At 38.4% G+C, this 19,662-nt stretch overlaps 1 protein-coding gene across 4 annotated transcripts in view; it reads left to right on the top strand.

Annotated features, from left to right (window-relative positions):
- Positions 1-19,662, top strand: part of EPB41L4A (erythrocyte membrane protein band 4.1 like 4A) — a 250,607-nt gene that overhangs the window by 133,730 nt on the left and 97,215 nt on the right. For all 4 annotated transcript variants that reach the window (XM_057737443.1, XM_057737428.1, XM_057737436.1 and 1 more), the window contains exons 3-4: positions 3,613-3,664; positions 13,412-13,490. In XM_057737443.1, the coding sequence (XP_057593426.1) occupies positions 3,613-3,664; positions 13,412-13,490 (131 nt within the window). The remainder of the gene's footprint in view (positions 1-3,612; positions 3,665-13,411; positions 13,491-19,662) is intronic.

Genomic DNA, 19,662 nt, shown 5'->3' with positions numbered 1-19,662 from the left:
TCCTTTTCTTTTTACGTCATTTCTTTATCTCATATGTATTCATCTTATACACGTGATAATCTCATCACATTATATTTCAATTCTGTGTCTGTGTGTCTGCTAAGCTGTGGGTGCCCCACGGTTAGGGAAATGTCTCAGTCATTTGTGTTTTGCTGCACTCCCCAAGACAAGGTCTGACATGACATATAAAGAATGTATGTGGTGCGTATTCCATAAATGTTAAGTGAATGAATGGTACCCCAGTTGTAGAGCCTACATCCATTCTGGATAGAGGTGAATGTTCAGAATGTAGACCCTAAAACTGAAACTGGGGTACTGTGTTCATTGGCAAGCTCTGTGCCCTTTTTTCTCACTGGTTATGGAGCAGCTGCCTGATGTGTCTCGTGGGGATCACATTTGTGCTGCGTTTGATTGCTTGTTGATAATGTATGGTGACAAGTGCCATCAGAGTATGGCTGCTTTGGTTCCAAGGTCATTTCTTTCCCTTGGTTGAGCGTAAGTGGGTTTTACATTTTAAGATGCTAGCTTATGCAGCCTGGTGGCTCGTGTTTATTATGTATGTTCTGGGGCATTTATCATCGTCTGACCTCTGTAACCCCTGGTTTCTATTTGGATCAAATGCAATGAGTGCGCTGGATTGATACTTAGAGTATCTAATGTGCAGTGAGCAGCCTTTGGCTGAGTCTTGACTCTTCCTTTTTTGCTGCAAAATTGTAATTTCTAACTTGTCCCAGAACCTTCATTATACTTTTTACCTCACAAATCTGATTGCTTTCAAGGAAAGATTTAAAAGTGTACAGACTGTCATTAATGTGAACGTTTTTAAGAGATTAACCAGTCTTTCCTGTTACATTTAGCTTTAAATTTCCTTCTTTTTTATTTTACTTGGCTTTTTAATGACTGAAAATCATTCTGGAGGGCAGAACAAACAAACAAACAATGATTTGGTTTGAGGCAAATGTTTGTTAGGTTTTTTTTTTTTTCGGCAGTGATGATGTTAAAGGAGAGATTAAGAGACTCTCTTGCAATTTCTGTCTTTTACTAGTTACGAGATGAGATTAGACAGAGTGGGAAGACCACAGGCCTCTTCCCTCCCCAGCCTTCTTGTTCGAAGCACTTAGTGTGGTGTAAGGCTTAAAATTAAGGCCTAGTATTATGTGTACCTTGACATCTGGAGAAAACTGGGAAAGCCTCTCATGGCCCAACTCCAAGTCTCCTCCCAAAAGTGCTTCTGTGGGTAGGGTCTCCTTGTCAAATAACCCTCCAGGACCCCAGCCAGCTTGACATCTTGATTCTGGCCTTGTGCAACCTGGGACAAAGAAACCAACTTATCTACAGACCTTGGAGATAATGAGTGGGTGGTGTAGTAAGCCTCTACATTGGTGATAACTTGTTATGGCAGCAGTAGAAACCCAATGCAAGTGTTTATGGTTGAGTGTGTTTTCCTCGGTTTTATCTTATTTGAAAAATCCAGGGAGAGTCAAGCCTTTTTGTTTAACAAGAATGGCAAGAAACAGTCCGCCCACCTAATGTTTCATGGGAAGCAGCCATAGCTTTATATACCTAGAGGAAAGGGTCTGCTCTGTGTCCAACACACAGAGGAGCATTTGGATTAATTTTACTCTATTTGGATGAATCAGTGTTTCCCTGGGAGCCATTTATTTTAACACCAAAGCCACATCTTTAGCCATTGTGGGCTTCAAAAGCAGTTCACTGATGATGGCCTCTTCTTCAAATATATCTTTTTTACTTTAAAACTGAGTGTTTCTAGACCTTTAAAAATTGAGACACGATAAGGATCAGAATAATGAACATTGTGTCATAAATTGCTACCCGTTTATATTGGTTACCTTTTGAAAAAGTTGGAAAATCCGAAACTGCTCTGTGAGTGGCAAATAGTGAAGATTATGTGTACAAAAATGGAGTTAAGTATTGTAATAAAATCTTATCATAAAATGATTATGACATTGATTTAGGATGAATTATTTTTATCATATGTAATTAGGAATAAAAGGTAAGGGGATTATATGAACTGTTATAATTAGTATTTATAATTACTGCTACTGTGACGTAGCGGAGCAAGCATTTCTGCCCTCAGCGGAGGGACAGGGAAGGGGGGGCTGGGCAGGAAGGTTCTCCTAGGCTCCTTTTGTGTCTTGTGATTCCTGACCCAGTGTGGTCAGGAAAGTGTGAGTGTTTTCACCAGGACAGACGCAAGAGTGCTAGGAATGAAGTGGCTGGAAGACCAGCTCCTACCTCTCTGCTACGAGAATTGCTTCTTCGCCCAGCAACACGGGAAAATGGAAACTGTTTAGTTTGGCGCTTGGAATCTCCAACAGTTGGCAAGAACAGCAGGGTAAAGGTTCTACCTTGCCCACCGTCCCCTGACTTTCCAGGCACTGGAATCTTTTCAACCATGTGGGAACCCTGGATGCCCCCTTTGTACTTGGTTTGCTTCTCCCCTGCTCTTCCTCCACATCAAGATGAGGCAGAAGGCTTGTTTCTTTCTCTTTCAGTGATTTTATTTCACAAAGGTGAGATTTAAAGGAAGGCCTCTCCACAGGGCCCTACATTCTCCCATCACTGTCTAAAATTCTGTTCATCAAAGATTAATTTGAATGAATAAGCAAGTACCTTAGACTGGCTAATGGCGCTTATTAAGAAGGACCAGCATACCTTAATCATAATCATCACTAGCATGTGTGGCATACTCAGTGTGAGCCAGGGGCTATTCTAGAGACTTGGCGTGACTTAATTGATTTAATCTTCTTAGCAAGCCTACGAAGAAGGTTCAGAGAATGATGCCCAGTAACTGGTTCCAGGTTACTTGGTGATATGAGGGGAGAGCCAGGACGGAATCCAGATGGGTCTGCTCTGGGACTTGGGCCCTCAGCCACTGTGCTGAGCTGCCTCTCCTGGGTACTTAATGAGGATTTGATTTGATTTGATTTGATTTCTGTCTTCCTTACATCTAACAGCGACACCTGTAAGGGATGGGACTGGACATGAAAAGAGTAAAGACGTTTTAGGGGTAGACATGTCTGTAGAGGAATTGTTATAGGGACTCTTCAAAGAGATTTGGGGGGCATTCTCTGTGGCCATTGTTTTCCCATCAGAGGCAGGAAGGAACAACCAAGGAAAACACACTCAGCCGTAAACACATGCATCAGGTTTTTACCTTATTTGAAAAATCAAGGGATAGTCAAACCTTTTTGTTTAACGTGAGTGGCAAGAAACAGCCCACCCACCTAATGGTTCCATTTCATGGGAAGCAGCCATAGCTTTACATACCTAGAGGAAAGGGTCTGCTCTGTGTCCTCACTGATGTCACTGATCTTATAACCAGTACGAGAATTCAACTAAGAATCCACCATGGGTTCTCTTCTGTTTCTCTTCTCTGCTTCTGTCCAGACACTGACATCATTTTTCATTTCTTTTAATGTTCTAGCAGCAGAAAACTCTTATGTAAGTTTGTGTGTATATATCATAAATGAAATGTTTTACTTATTATTTAAATGTCATTTTAAAAAATAACACATTCCAAATATTCTTGAAGTGAAGGCCAATGAAAAGCAACTAACTTCTGTAATTACCTTTTTCTTCCTCACACAGTATTGGCTGGATCCTGCGAAAACCCTGGCTGAACACAAAGAACTGATTAACAGTAGGTATTTGATTGTAACTTTGTTAAAATTTGAAAATGATATAATGTCCATGATTAGATGGGTGCAGAGATAGGCTTTAATACTACGGGGTGAATACTAGCACGTGAGTGCCCATATGGAAACAGGCGTTTACACATTGCCAGGTCTCTGCAAACTCTGATGAGATTTGAGTAGATAAAGACTCTTGAGTGGATCTGAGTATTGAATTTGGCGTTTGGGTGCACCTGGCCCAGACTTTTGTCTGTGATTTTTCCATGGTCTTTAAAGTTTCACCTCCAGACAGAAAAGGCAGAGAGGCACTGGTTTGCAAAGGAGGTGGACATTCAACCTTTTAAAGTACTTCTTGGGTTAAGGAGTGGTTTTGCCTTTGACATTATTCACTTGGCTGACTTGGTAGTTAAGGAGTGCCCTCGTAACCTGAAAGGTTGCTATGGCTTCGGAAAGGACCCATCTCTTTTATCAGCATGAATCTGACTAGGTGACTCAGAGTCTAATTAAGGTTATGTTCATTAACATTAATTTCTATCACCCGAGTTTTTGTTTATAAATGTGCATGCACATGCACACCTGCAGCCCTTAAGTGTGCAGAAGAGTAGTTATTCTTAAATCGTCTCTATTAAAATTATGGTAAAATATCAATATGTAACATGAGGTATGCCACTGTAACCATTTTGGGGTGTAAAATTCAGCAGCGTTACGTGCATTCACGTTGTTTTGTAACCATCACTACTATCCACCTCCAAAACTTTTTCATCTTCCCAAACTTCAACTGTATCATTAAACCATTTTGCTTTAATGTGCAAATTACTGTTAATAAGACCTAGTGGGTTCTTCTGGCCTTTCTTACTCCCATTCTGAGTCTGTACTTTCCATGTGTGTTGGCTCACTCCCTGTAGTAAAATGGGTCACATGGTGCTTTATGGACCCCGAGGGCAGGAACAGAGCTCTGCATCAGAAAGGAATTGGGAACTAAGAACTGCAGAACCCTCAGGAACCCAGCAAGTACTGTTTCTCTGAACATAAGCATCATTTTTGTTTCTCTCTGTGGTCTGGCTCTCTTTGCCCCTCCACGTCTGTGGTGGAAACCTCCACAGTTTCCAAGTTACAGCTCTAGCCACAAGCAGAGGCGGACTGGCTGTCTCTGAATTGCAATTCCAAATTCTAGGTAGGGTGTCTGACCAGGCCAGTTTCAGGCAGTAGCTCACTTCAGTCCACTCAACTATGTCTAGGCTTTTCCAAGGTCAGTGCAAACATACTGCTAGGGGACCAGCATTCTGGATGGGAGTGGGTGACATGTTTCAAAGATGGGGCCGGTGGCCTATGAGATGAGAAAGAACCCTCAAAATATATACCTTTGATATAATCAAGTTCTGCCTACTCAGCCTACACAGGAGTGAGTCCTAATCAGAAATGGTTTATGACCTGCCATGGATGAGAAGCTGGTTGATAGCAGAGGGATGAGCAAAGCTCTGATCTTCTGACCTCTAATACCACATGCTTCTTGAGTGAGCAAACTGCACACTAAAGGGTGAGGGGAAGCAGTAGTTTCCTGTGATTAGATGTGAATGCAGATAACTTCCATGAGGTATCCTTGTATGAATGGTAGGTGCTCCCATTTTAACAAGTCTCACCCCTTGGGATTTAGAAATCTTCACTTTTCCAAAAGATTCAGGTATAATTATAAATACAGTAAATATCTGGCTTGTCCATTTGAACCACTTACTTAAAATATACCAGTTCAACAATTAGAAAAATTTCAAGAGCTGCTATTTTAAAACAAACTCAAAGGTATTTTTCTTTTTTTAACTTTTTATTTTTTTATTTTTTACAATAAACTGCATGTATTTAGAGTGTACAATTTGGTATCCTAGTCTCCCAATTCGTCCCCCCCCAGCCCTACCCGCTTTCCCCACTTAGTGTCCATGTTTGTTCTCTACATCTGTGTCTCTATTTCTGCCTTGCAAACTGGTTGATTTGTACCATTTTTCTATAGTCCACATATGTGTTAATATACAATATTTGTTTTTCTCTTTCTGACTCACTTCACTCTGTATGACAGGCTCTAGGTCCATCCATGTCTCTAAAAATGTCCCAGTTTCATTGCTTTTCACAGCTGAGTATGTATGTATATATTCCATTGTATGTATGTACCACATCTTCTTTATCCATTCATTTGTTGATGGACATTTAGGTTGCTTCCGTGTCCTGGCTATTGTAAATAGTGCTGCAGTGAACATTGGAGTGCATGTGTCTTTTTGAATTATGGTGTTCTCTGGGTAAATGCCCAGTAGTGGGATTGCTGGGTCATATGGTAGTTCTATTTTTAGTTTTGCAAGGAACCTCCATACTGTTTTCCATAGTGGCTGTATCAGTTTACATTCCCACCAGCAATGCAAGAGCGTTCCCTTTTCTCCAAACCCTCTCCAGCATTTACTGTTTGTAGATTTTCTGATGATGCCCATTTTAACCGGTGTGAGGTGATACCTCATTGTCATTTTGATTTGCATTTCTCTAATAATTAGTGATGTTGAGCAGCTTTTCATGTGCCTCTTGGTCATCCATATGTCTTCTTTGGAGAAATGCCTATTTAGGTCTTCTGCCCATTTTTTGATTGGGTCATTTATTTTTTTGATATTGAGCTGGATGAACTGTTTATATATTTTGGAGATTAATCCTTTGTCTGTTGATTCATTTGCAAATATTTTTCTCCCATTCTGAGGGTTGTCTTTTCGTCTTGCTTATAGTTTCCTTTGCTGTGCAGAAGCTTTGAAGTTTCATTAGGTCCCACTTATTTATTTTTGTTTTTATTTCCATTACTGTAGGGGGTGGATCAAAAAAGATCTTGCTGTGATTTACGTCGAAGAGTGTTCTTCCTATGTTTTCCTCCAGGAGTTTTATGGTGTCTGGCCTTACATTTAGGTCTTTAATCCATTTGGAGTTTATTTTTGTGTACAGTGTTAGGAAGTGTTCTAATTTCATTCTTTTCCATGTAGCTGTCCAGTTTTCGCAGCACCACTTATTGAAGAGGCTGCCTTTTCAACATTATATATCCTTGCCTCCTTTGTTATAGATTAGTTGACTGTAGTTTATCTCTGGGCTTTCTATCCTGTTCCATTGATCTATATTTCTATTTTTGTGGCAGTACCATACTGTCTTGATCACTGTAGCCTTGTAGTAGAGCCTGAAGTCAGGAAGCCTGATTCCACCAACTCCGTCTTTCCTTCTCAAGGTTGCTTTGGCTATTCGGGGTCTTTTGCGTTTCCATACAAATCGTAAAATTTCTGTTCTAGTTCTGTGAAAAATGCCATTGGTAATTTGATGGGGATTGCATTGAATCTGTAAATTGCTTTTGGTAATACAGTCATTTTCACAATGTTGATTCTTCCAGTCCAAGAACATGGTATGTCCCTCCATCTGTTTGTCTTCTTTGATTTCTTTCATTAGTGTCTTATAGTTTTCTGAGTACGAGTCTTTTACCTCCTTGGTGAGGTTTATTCCTAGGTATTTGATTCTTTTTGTTGCAATGGTGAATGGGATTGTTAATTTCTCTTTCTGATCTTTCATTGTTGGTGTATAGAAATGCCAGAGATTTCCGTGTGTTAATTTTGTATCCTGCAACTTTACCAGATTCATTGATTAGCTTGAGTAGTTTTCTGGTTGCATCTTTAGGATTTTCTATGTATAGTATCATGTCATCTGCAAACAGTGACAGTTTTACTTCTTCTTTTCCAATTTGAATTCCTTTTATTTCTTTTTCTTCTCTGATTGCTGTGGCAAGGACTTCCAAAACTGTGTTGAATAGTAGTGGCGAGAGTGGACATCCTTGTCTTGTTCCTGATCTTAGAGGGAATGCTTTCAGTTTTTAACCATTGAGAATGATGTTTGCTGTGGGTTTGTCATATATGGCCTTTATTATTTTGAGGTAGGTTCCCTCTATGCCCGCCTTCTGGAGAGTTTTTATCATAAATGGGTGTTGAATTTTGTCAAAAGCTTTTTCTGCATCTATTGAGATGATCATATGGTTTTTATCCTTCAGTTTGTTAATGTGGTGTATCACATTGATTGATTTGCATATATTGAAGAATCCTTGCATTCCAGGGATAAACCCCACTTGATCATGGTGGATGATCCTTTTAATGTGTTGTTGGATTCTGTTGGCTAGTATTTTGTTGAGGATTTTTGCCTCTAAATTCATCAGTGATATTGGTCTGTAGTTTTCTTTTTTTGTAGTACCTTTGTCTGGTTTTGGTATCAGGGTGATGGTGGCTTCATAAAATGAGTTTGGGAGTGTTCCTTCCTCTGCAATTTTTTGGCAGAGTTTGAGAAGGATGGGTGTTAGCTCTTCTCTAAATGTTTGATAAAATTCACCTGTGAATCCATCTGGTCCTGGACTTTTGTTTGTTGGGAGATTTTTAATCACAGTTTCAATTTCATTACTCATGATTGGTCTGTTCATATTTTCTATTTCTTCCTGATTCAGTCTTGGAAGGTTATACCTTTCTAAGAATCTGTCCATTTTATCCAGGGTGTCCATTTTATTGGCATATAGTTGCTTGTAGTAATCTCTTATGGTGCTTTTTATTTCTGTGGTGTCCATTGTAACTTCTCCTGTTTCCTTTCTAATTTTATTGATTTGAGTCCTCTCCCTCTTTTTCTTGATGAGTCTTGCTAGAGATTTATCGATTTTATCTTCTCAAAGAACCAGCTTTTAGTTTTATTGATTTTTGCTATTGTTTTCTTTGTCTCTATTTCATTTATTTCTGCTCTGATCTTTATGACTTCTCTCCATCTACTCACTTTGGGTTTTGTTTGCTCTTCTTTCTCTAGTTTCTTTAGGTGTAGGGTTAGATTGTTTATTTGGGATGTTTCTTGTTTCTTGAGGTAGGATTGTATTGCTATAAACTTCCCTCTTAGAACTGCGTTTGCTGCATCCCATAGGTTTTGGATCGTTGTGTTTGCATTGTCATTTGTCTCTAGGTACTTTTTGATTTCCTCCTTGATTTCTTCAGTGATCTCTTGGTTATTTAGTAGTGTATTGTTTAGCCTCCATGTGTTTGTGTTTTTTACAGTTTTTTTTCCTGTAATTGATTTCTAATCTCATAGCATTGTGGTCAGAAAAGATGCTTGATACAATTTCAGTTTTCTTGAATTTACCAAGGCTTGATTTATGACCCAAAATGTGATCTATCCTGGAGAATGTTCCATGTGCACTTGAGAAGAATGTGTAATCTGCTATTTTTGGATGTAATGTCCTATAGATATCTATTAAATCCAGCTGATTTATTGTGTCATTTAAAGCTTGTGTTTCCTTGTTAATTTTCTGTCTGGATGATCTGTGCATTGGTGTAAGTGGGGTGTTAAAGTCCCCCACTATGATTGTGTTACTGTTGATTTCCTCTTTCATAGTTGTTAGCATTTGCCTTATGTATTGAGGTGCTCCTATATTGGGTGCATATATATTTATAATTGTTATCTCTTCTTCTTGGATTGATCCCTCAATCCTTATGTAGTGTCCTTTCTTGTCTCTTGTAACATTTTTTATTTTAAAGTCTATTTTATCTGATATGAGTATCGCTACTCCAGCTTTCTTTTGATTTCCATTTGCATGGAATATCTTTTTCCATCCCCTCACTTTCAGTCTGTATGTGTCCCTAGGTTTGAAGTGGGTCTCTTGGAGACAGCATATATATGGGTCTTGTTTTCGTATTCATTCAGCCAGTCTTTGTGTCTTTTGGTTGGTGCATTTAGTCCATTTACATTCAAGGTGTTTATCGATATGTATGTTCCTATTACCATTTTCTTAATTGTTTTGTTTTTGTTTCTGTAGGTCCTTTTCTTCTCTTATGTTTCCCGCTTAGAGAAGTTCCTTTAGCATTTGTTGTAGGGCTGGTTTGGTGATGCTGAATTCTCTTAGCTGTTGCTTGTCTGTAAAGCTTTTGATTTCTCCCTCGAATCTGAATGAGAGCCTTGCTGGGTAGAGTATTCTTGGTTATAGGTTCTTCTCTGTCATCACTTTAAATATATTGTGCCACTCCCTTCTGGCTTGTAGAGTTTCTGCTGAGAAATCAGCTGTTAACCTGATGGGAGTTCCCCGTATGTTATTTGTTTTTCCCTTGTTGCTTTTAATAACTTTTCTCTGTCTTTCATTTTTGTCAGTTTGACTACTCTGTGTCTTTGCATGTTTCTCCTTGGGTTTATCCTGCCCGGGACTCTCTGTGCTTCCTGGACTTGGGTAGCTGTTTCCTTTCCCATGTTAGGGAAGTTTTCAAGTATAATCTCTTCCAGTATTTTCTCAGGTCCTTTCTCTCTCTCGTCTCCTTCCCGGACGCCTATAATGTGAATGTTGGTGCATTTAACATTGTCCCAGAGGTCTCTTAGGCTATCTTCAGTTCTTTTCATTCTTTTTCCTTTATTCTTTTCTGCATCAGTGATTATCACCATTCTGTCCTCCAGGTCACTTATTCTTCCTTCTGCCTCCGTTAATCTGCTATTGGTTCCTTCTAGTGTGTTTTTCATTTCAGTTATTGTGTTGCATATCTCTGTTTGTTTGTTCTTTAATTCTTCTAGGTCTTTGGTAAACTTTTCTTGCAACTTTTCGATCTTTGCATCCAATCTTTTTTCAAAGTCCTGGATCATCTTCACCATCATTATTCTGAATTCTTTTTCCAGAAGAGTGCCTATCTCCTCTTCATTTAGTTGTTTTTCTGGGGTTTTATCTTGTCCCTTCATCTGGTACAAAGTCTTTTGCCTTTTCATTTTCTCTGTCTTTCTGTGGCTGTGATTTTCAGTTCCACAAGATGAAATAGTGCTGATGCTGCTTGATTCTGCTGTCTGCCCTCTTGTGGAGGAAGCTGTGTAGGAGGCTCGTGGGTGCTTCCTGATGGGAGGGACTGATGGTGGGTTGGGCTGCGTGGGTGGAGCTCAGTAAAACTTTAATCTGATTTGGTGGGTGGAGCTCAGTGACACTTTAATCTGCTTGTCTGCCAGTGGGTGGGGCTGTGTTCCCACCCTGGTGGTCCTTTGGCCTGAGGCGACCCAGCACTGGAGCTTACAGGCTCTTTGGTGGAGCTAATGGTGGACTCTGGAAGGGCTCACGCCAATGAGCCCTTCTCAGAACCCCTGCTGTCAGTGCCCCTGTCTCCTAGGTGAGCCACAGCCGCCCCCCACCTCTGCAGGCAACCCTCCAACACCAGCAGATAGGTCTGGTTCAGTCTCCTATGGGGTCACTGCTCCTTCCCCCTGGGTCCTGGTGAGCACACTTGTTTGTGTGCCCTCCAAGAGTGGAGTCTCTGTTTCCCCCAGTCCTGTGGAGGTCCTGCAATCAAATCCTGCTGGCTTTCAAGGTCTGATTCTCTGGGCATTCTTCCTCCCCTTGCTGGACCTCCAGGTTAGGAAGCCTGATGTGGGGCTCAGAACCCTCAGGACTTCTGCAGTATACCTGTTCTCCAGCTTGTTGGTCACCTACCCAGCATTTATGGGATTTGATTTTAATGCGATTGCACCCCTCCTACCATCTGATTGCAGCTTCTCCTTTGTCTCTGGATGTGAGGTGTTTTTTTTTGGTGAGTTCCAGTGTCTTTCTGTTGATGGTTGTTCAGCAGTTAGTTGTAATTCCGGTGCTCTTGCAAGAGGGAGTGAGCACACGTCCTCCTACTCTGCCATCTTGTTTCTATCTCCTCAAAGGTTTTTTTTAATAAGGAAAGAGTTGAGCTTTCTACCCAAATAATGAAGAAAAATGTAAATTATTTTATTTAAGGTATATTATTCAAGTGTTACTAAGAGTATTTGAAGTATCTATTTGTTTACATGGTGTGAAATAGTATGTTTAATATCTATAATCTGTAATGCAATTACTTTTTCATCCTAAATAAATGTCATCCTATTAAAAATTTGATGTATAGGAAGAATAAAACACTGATATTACAATTGAAAAATTATGTAAGTGAATAATGCATAATTTTTTATCTTATATAATAGTTTGATAATTAATGAAGGAGAATGGCTCTCACATCTCCAGCAGATAAATCAGAAGGAATATCTGTAAAAATGACAGAATGTTTACTAATCACCAGGATTCTCAAAGGTACATCATGATTCAGTTATCCTGAGCTAATGGGAGACTGTTATCATTAAAGACCTTGAAATTAGTCTTCACAAAATGTAGATTAGGGGATTCCCAGTTTCTGGCTTCTGTTTATTTTGCTAGAGTAAAGCAATATTAACTTACTTTACATATGGATTTCTTAAAGGTAGACTCTCTGGAAAGACATAGGTCAAGACGATAATCTAGGAATTTTCTTCAACAGCGCCTGATTTTTTATAGTCAGTCTTAGACTATGAAGCCAAAAAATATGCTTGCTCCAGAACCTCCGTTTCTTTAGCCTTTGATAGAGCTATGAAACAGTGATGTGTGTATGAAGTATTTGCTTGCTCTAAAGGTGTTATAATTTTTTCCCTGAGAGCCTGTATGAAATAGTGGCCAGCAAGCACTGAACTCTAAGTATTAGCAAGTGTGGTTCTCATCATTGGGATTTTGGGCGAGTTGCTTTACCTCCTTGGAGCTTTTTCTGCCTTGCATATGTTACCAGATGTTTGTTGGGAATCAGATGTTTAAGAAACTTTTTGTACATTATCGAATAGTAATTTATATATTTGGACACAAGACATTTTATATGTAAGTGGGAAAGGGAGGGCTGATTTGGGCCAAAAGTCCTTAAAGAACATTAGTCCAAATTGAATGTTTTTAATTATATGTTTTTCAAACTTCTCCTTAACTGCTCATCACTAAATACATTTGAACTAGCTAGGCTTGGTCGATAGGGTATCATCTGTCATGTTCCAGAGAATAAAAGCAGCCCTGGAGTCTAGACAAGGCCTTCTTCCCTTTGTGCACCATCTCAGCAGCATCTGTGCTCCTCCTGCCTCCAGATGCCAACCCTTGTGGCCTGCAGGCACAGGCAGACCCATCTGCTCAGTAACACAGAGCTTGATTGACACAGATCAGCAGAGGGTGGACTTCCTGGCTCTTCTAAATATTTAATAGTCAGTGCCTCCTTGACATCTATGTTCAGGGGTAAAGGTGTGTTAGAAATAAAAACACAGTGATTAAGGAAACATAGGAATTGAACATATGGAGTCAACTCTAATGATAAATTGTAACAAAGTTTCTTTTAAAATTTAGTTTCTAAGAAAGCTCCAGCGTATGGAGTGCCTTACACAGGAAGGCATAGATTAGGGGACTGGAACGGGGCCCTAGTGTTGGTTGTTTTCTGTGGGCCAGGAACCAGAGGTTCTACACACATACCATGTGTGTGTCATAATAATAATGAATACTAACATAGTTTATATATTATAAATGCATTATGGCTTTGTTACATGTTGTTCTGTGTTGCTTCCTCTCCCCAGCTTCTAAATTTGTGACTTTATTTACTCCGTTGAAAATAGACTGTATGTCTATAACACAGTATCAGAGACTTGGGATCACAGTATGTCGGTGCAAGTATTTTTACACAGGTTCCTGTTTCACATCTTTTTTTATTTGTGTGGGAGAGCTCCATATTTTAATTGAGTTATTTGTTTTTTGCTGTTGAGTTGTATGAGTTCCCGACATATTTTGGATATTAACCCCTTATCCAGTATATGGTTTACAGATATTTTGGTGAGTGTAATTTTTAATAGTGTGTAATATTACACTACTATTTTGACTAATTTATAATGTGAAATTTAATTTCTATTTCTTATTTTAGCTGGACCTCCATATACTTTGTATTTTGGTATTAAATTCTATGCCGAAGATCCATGTAAGCTTAAAGAAGAAATAACCAGGTATAGTACTGACTTTGCTTTTGATCAGTACATGAATGACATGTACAAAAGGCTTTATTTAAAACCAATTGGGGTCAAATATTTGAATGGGTGTCTGTATGCATTTTGAAATGCGTCTCCTGTGAGAATTAAATCTAAAGTAGCATTGCACAAGGCAGTTGAGTGTCTGATGATAGATGTTTTTGAACAATGGCATGGACCTGGGTGACATGATAATAGATTCTGCATCTGCTGTGATGGGATATTTCTGTATTGTTATTGTGAAGAATGCATTCAGCCTTTGTAGTCCTATAAACGAAGCCATCTAAACTGTGTAAATGGAGGCATATATGTATTTTTAAATTTACTTTATTGAAGTATAGTTGATTTACAATGCTGTGTTAGTTTCTGCTGTACAGCAAAGTGATTCAGTTATACATTTATATTCTTTTCCACATGGTTTATTATAGGATATTGAATATGGTTCCTTGTGCTATACAGTAGGAGCTTGTTGTTTATCCATTTTATATATAATAGTTTGCATTGGCTAATTCCGGACTCCCAATCCATCCCTCCCCTACCCCACCTCCCCCTTGGCAACCACATATCTGTTCTCTATGTCTGTGAGTCTGTTTCTGTTTCGTGGATAAGTTCGTTTATGTAGGGATGATATTTTGCATATGTAAATATAAATTTGAAGAGCCACTTATTTCTTTTTAATTGCTATAGCTTAAATATCAGCTGCCCAGGGATTTCATTTATCTCTATGGAAAATGAAAAGGTAATTGTTTTTAGTATTAGGGAGAGGAAAAACTCAGTGTTTTATAATGCATTACTTCAGTTTTGTCATCAAATATCTGATTTCAGTTAAGGCAGAATTTCTGATTGGTATTGATTATATTGTTAAAACAGCCCATGTCGACATTTGAAAGTGGGTTACAAAGAGCAGACAATAGCATTATGTTTTCACTTATTCCACTAGTGACCTGCCTGCATGTAGTAGCATAAACAGAAGCGTTCTCCCTAACTTAACTCTAAATGGTCAGTTTTCCTAGTGAAACCATCATTGGCTTGAGTAAAGCCTTGAGTAATGCATCGCTCAGAAAACTGGAAGTTGTATCCTTGATAACTAAGACAGTGTGTGGCTTTGTTTCTATTCTATCCTTTCATCTTTTTCCTTAGGCTTTCTTTTGTCTTGATGCTGGACTGTACACAGAAGAGTGAGAAGAGGGTCAGCTAATCCGACCTTCGCTGTTCCGCTCTGAAGTGCTGTCATGAGGCCTCATTTGTAGAACAGTGCTGACGTCTGCTTTTGTGTCTTACATCACCACATTGTTAGTGAGCACTTGGAAAGGCCGGCTGCCTGTCCAGGCTTTCTCCAAGCACACCTCTGTGGGAGAGGGAACACTGTGTAGGGGAGAGGTTGAGGTGAGGGGTCATGTTTACCTTAGAGTTTCATGACTCGTCTTTGCAGTCAAGGGGGACTTCTGAGTTGAGGGCTCATGGGGAAACTGAGTCCAAGTAGTATAAAAGCACATTGATATCTGTAACTCATTAGGGAATTGCAGGGCATAGCATTTTATGAAAATACAAAGAAAGTTCTTCATTTTGATGTTATCGGTAACCTCTCTGTGCCTCAATTTCCTCACCTGTTAACATTGGAGATATACTTGTCTCGTAAGGTTTTTGTACACATTAAATGGAATAATGTATGTAAAGCTCTTAGAAGTTGGTTGTATTTGGCTCATAGTTAAGTACTTAATACATGCTAGCACTTATTATTTTGTTCTGTCTTTGCTCTGGCAGTTCAGTGAGTTACGTCTTAAATGAGGGTTAGATTCCAAAACATACTTGATTTAGTATTAAGAAGTGGGGAAAGGAACAGTGTTTTAGAATGCATTACTTCACATCTGTTCACCAAATACTGAGGATGAACAGAAATTTCCCTTCAGAATTTACTAACAGCTCATTAGCAGAATACATGGATTTGTGTGTAATGTACAGCCCCACAATATATTGAATACAACCTTTTTTCCCTCAAGTTTCAGACCAGATCATGTAAAGAACTAGATGATATCGCTGGCTTACAGTTAGTGGCCATGATCTATAATAATTTGTTTTTAAAATACAAAACATACAGTCAAATTTAGGTAAGTTAAATGTGCATTTAATGTGATATTATTATATATTGACTCTTGGTATATCGTAGAGATAAAATCATTGATTTGTATGAATATGCTAACTTAGATGGTTAGGCATAATAGACCTTCAAAAGGGAGTCAATTACATGAGATAATTTTGGCAAAAGCAAAAACTGAAATCAAAAGACAGAATCCCCCAAAATAAGCTGCTAAAGGAAAAGCATACTTAGGCCAGCATTTTCAAGTTGAACATTTATCTTGCTTCAGTTCTTTGGAGAATTGTTCTAACCTACTCTGTATTGACTCTTCAGTTGTTTGTAATTTTTTTTCTTCACTTTCTTTCTTCTATTTCTTTTTTTTTTAAATGAAATTTAATTTAAAAAATAGAAGTATGGTTAATTTACAATGTTTCAAGTGTACAGCAAAGTGATTCATCTATACATACACATATACGTATTTTCTTTTTCAGATTCTTTTCTGTTATAGGTTATTATAAGATATTAAATATAGTTCCCTGTGTTATACAGTAGCTTCTTGTTGTTCATCTGTTTTGTACATAGTTTGTAATTTTTTGATATGAAAAATAAAGCTACAGTAAACATGCCTTTTTAAAAAAAATAATTATTTTTATTGTGGTGATTACATCTAAAAACAGTTAAAGGGCAAAGTATAGTAAGGAGTCAAACACAACTTACTTTTTTTTTTTCTCCTTTTTTCTTTGTGTATTGGGGGGCACATGGCATGTGGGATCTTAGTTCCCCATCCAGGGATCAAACCCACACCCCCTGCATTGGAAGTGTGGAGGCTTAACCACTAGACCACCAGGGAAGTCCCTAAATATGCTTTTACTTATTTTTCCATGTATATAGTTTTTTTTTTTTTGAAAATCACACAATTTCATAAGTATTGTTACAGACCTCTTTCACCATCTAACCCATTTGTTTTACTCCTGCCCTTGTGGATGGCTATCCAGATTGTTTCCTTTTTAAAATTATATGTAATGCTTCATTGAATCTTCTCATGTAGATAAATGATCATGTTAGATGACGTATTCCAGAAGGACATTATATTTAGGGGGGAGATTTTTTAGGTGAATGGGATACATTAAAAAATAAGGTTCCAGACTATGAAAAATGTAAGTTAATAGCATCGCTTCAACTTGGAGTGCCTGCTGTGTGCTCTAAACTGTTTTCTGAATAAATGAAGTTGGGAGGACTCTGAGGTCATATATCCTACCCTCCATTTTTATAAAAAAAAAATTCCTGCAATGTCAGCCAGCTTCTTCTTAAACATTTTTAAGAGAGGAAACCTTACTGCTTCACAAAGCAGTTGGAAGTTCAATAAGAAATATAAGATCTCTGGAACTTCTGTCATCAGCACTAGGTTTTCTTTCTAGGTTTATGCAAAATAAATCTAATCTCTTTTCTCTTTATCAGTCTTTTAAATAATCTGTGTCCTCATGGCATCTGTTAAACTTATTTTCAATTCTGATTCAAAATATTATGACAGACTTCCATGTGTTATGTGTCACTCATAGCTCTGCATCTTTTGCAGATTCGATAAGCATAACGCCCATGTTTGTTAAGAAGGCAGGCTTTGGAGGCAGACAGGCTGGGTTTTGTAGCCTTGCTTTGTCACTCACTGGTTGTGTTATCTTGAGAATATTTCAATACCTTTTAAAGTCTCAGTTTTCTCATCTGTAAAATGGCGTTATAGTATTTCTTCAAAAAGATAATGGGAGAAATATGTAAGATAATACATGCAAAGTACTTACCATAATGCAAAAATGAAGTGTTCAGTAGATGGTAGGGGTAACTAAAATGGAAATAATGATTATCTTATATTTTTAAATTATCGACTTAAAAATTAGGGAGGAAGAGACCAACTTGGAGCCCTGAGGATAGGTCTTCTAGGTTAAAGTCAATCCATTGATCAGAATATCCTGCTATTGCCCTCTAGCCTGCGTTTCTTGAATTTGTACATAAAGACAGAATTCACTCACTCACTCACTCACTCACCCTCCGTCCAATAACTACGCGGAGCACCGTTGTCCAGTGCACTGAGGACCAAGGAGCTTCCGTAGTGACCAAAGGAGAGCTATGGTTTCAGTCCTCCAGAGAGAGAAGACAGAGAATGAGTGAGTGAGTCTGCCTGTTGCTTTGCCGGCAACCTATCTGTGATGACATTGAAATTTTAACTCTTTCTAAAAAAGAGAATAACGTTAGTTCCAAATGACTTGTTCATGATGAATACACTTTCGCTTCTGAAAATAGGTGTCTTTTTAAAAATATTTTATTGTACTTTGTTGGGGATTGACATTAAGCTTGTCAATTATTTATTATTATTATATTTGGTAATCCATATCCTTCTCTTTATGAAGGTTAGTGTGTTTTAGCTTCTTTATGAGCTGAGTGACCTTCACTCACACATACACTTCTGGGGTCCCTGTCTCCTTCTCTAAGTGAAGATAATGGTTCTCAACACATCAGAGTTGGGCTGTGGGTCACATTTCAGTATGGATGCAAAAGAAATTTGTGAGCTTTAAAGGACTGTACAAATACAAGGTGATATTACTACTCTTTGCTCTTGTATGTTTATCATCAGTTTTAAACTGCAAAATGTTCTTCCTGATCTTTGTTATTTTCTCTTGAGAGTCAGTGGGTGCTTTCTCTCCTGCTTTTCTTTTTCTTAAGTCATACATGCTATTTCCCCCACAGTGTTCAGTATTAGGTCATTATTTAAACATTTCCCTCTATCCTGCACATTTTAAGTTTTATCCAGAATGATTAGGCTCATGTCACAGGCTGTGTCCCCTCTCTCTGTTGGATGCAGAAAACCATCTGCCTTTCCTGTACGCAGGTGCTCTCCTCTCAGATGTCTCAGTGTCACATTCACCTGGCACCAGAAATCAAACTTCTACTTGTCCCCATATCTTTCAGTTTCCTCACCAGGATCTCAAGTCATTGGAAGATACACTTCAGCCTTCATTGCTGTGAGCATTCCTGGCTGTCTCTGGCCCCAGAAGTTTCAGGAGAATCTCCTGTTTGGGCTCTGGAAAGAACAGCATCTCTTCTTTAAGCAAATCTCCTTTGCCTGTTCTTCTTGTCTCTGACACTTGCTAAGTTGTCAATGGTCCTTAGCAGCTTGTACATCCTGGGTGTCAGTTCAGCTCTTTTCTGCGAACGTCACATAAACAGAAAATGGTGAGGCCAGTATTTCAAGCCCTTCTCTTGTGTAGTACTGGTTGTATTGTTGTGATGGGTGAGGATGGGGTGTAAGATGGAGGCTTCTCACCCAGGGCTCACAATCTTGCTTGGGCGACAGTGCACGTACACCAGTATAGTAATTTACATAAAAAGATAACCAGTAATTGCTTTATGCAGCCTGTGCTTTGTACCAGAATGTGTTCTGGAAAGCTTCCTTATTAAGAGGATCATTTTAAATCAGCAGTTTTTTCTTCAGTAGGGGTACAGTATAACTAGGGTTACAATGTAATTTATTGTTCAAACCCTAACACCTGGGAGAATGATGAGGAGGATTATTAATAATGGGGAATGTATAACACGCATAAGCAAGAACTGTCCTAGGCAAACTGGGATTTATCTGATTAAAATCAGAGATAAACAAGGACTCAAACATCCAATCATAGCCTTAATCAGAATGATGTAGAAGGAAGGACCCAGGAACTCTAAATCTCTAATTTAAATAAAATATTAAACTGTACTATAAGTCCCATAAATCAGTTATGTATAGGTAAAAATAAGCCTGAGATGATATAAAGTGTTCAGCATATAAAAATATGGTTTTACTGTATCATAGATTTGTCTTATACAAACTAATATAATGCTTTCTGTGATAAAGATTAATAAAACTATTAGTTAAAAATAGTTTGTCTTCTTTGACTTTAGTGGATTTTTTTTTAATAGAATGACTTAAAGATCTCTAGTATCTTTAAAAGGTAGGCTACTCAGGGAAGTTTGAACAGATATCCTTTTTTTCTTCATGAATTTCTGAGACAACAAAGAATGTTCATTTTTTTCCATTTTCATCTA

Source organism: Hippopotamus amphibius, chromosome 1 (assembly GCF_030028045.1).
Source record: "Hippopotamus amphibius kiboko isolate mHipAmp2 chromosome 1, mHipAmp2.hap2, whole genome shotgun sequence".
NCBI lineage: Eukaryota > Metazoa > Chordata > Mammalia > Artiodactyla > Hippopotamidae > Hippopotamus > Hippopotamus amphibius.
Note: the sequence above shows the minus strand (reverse complement) of the source record. Positions and strands in the feature narration are given on the sequence as shown.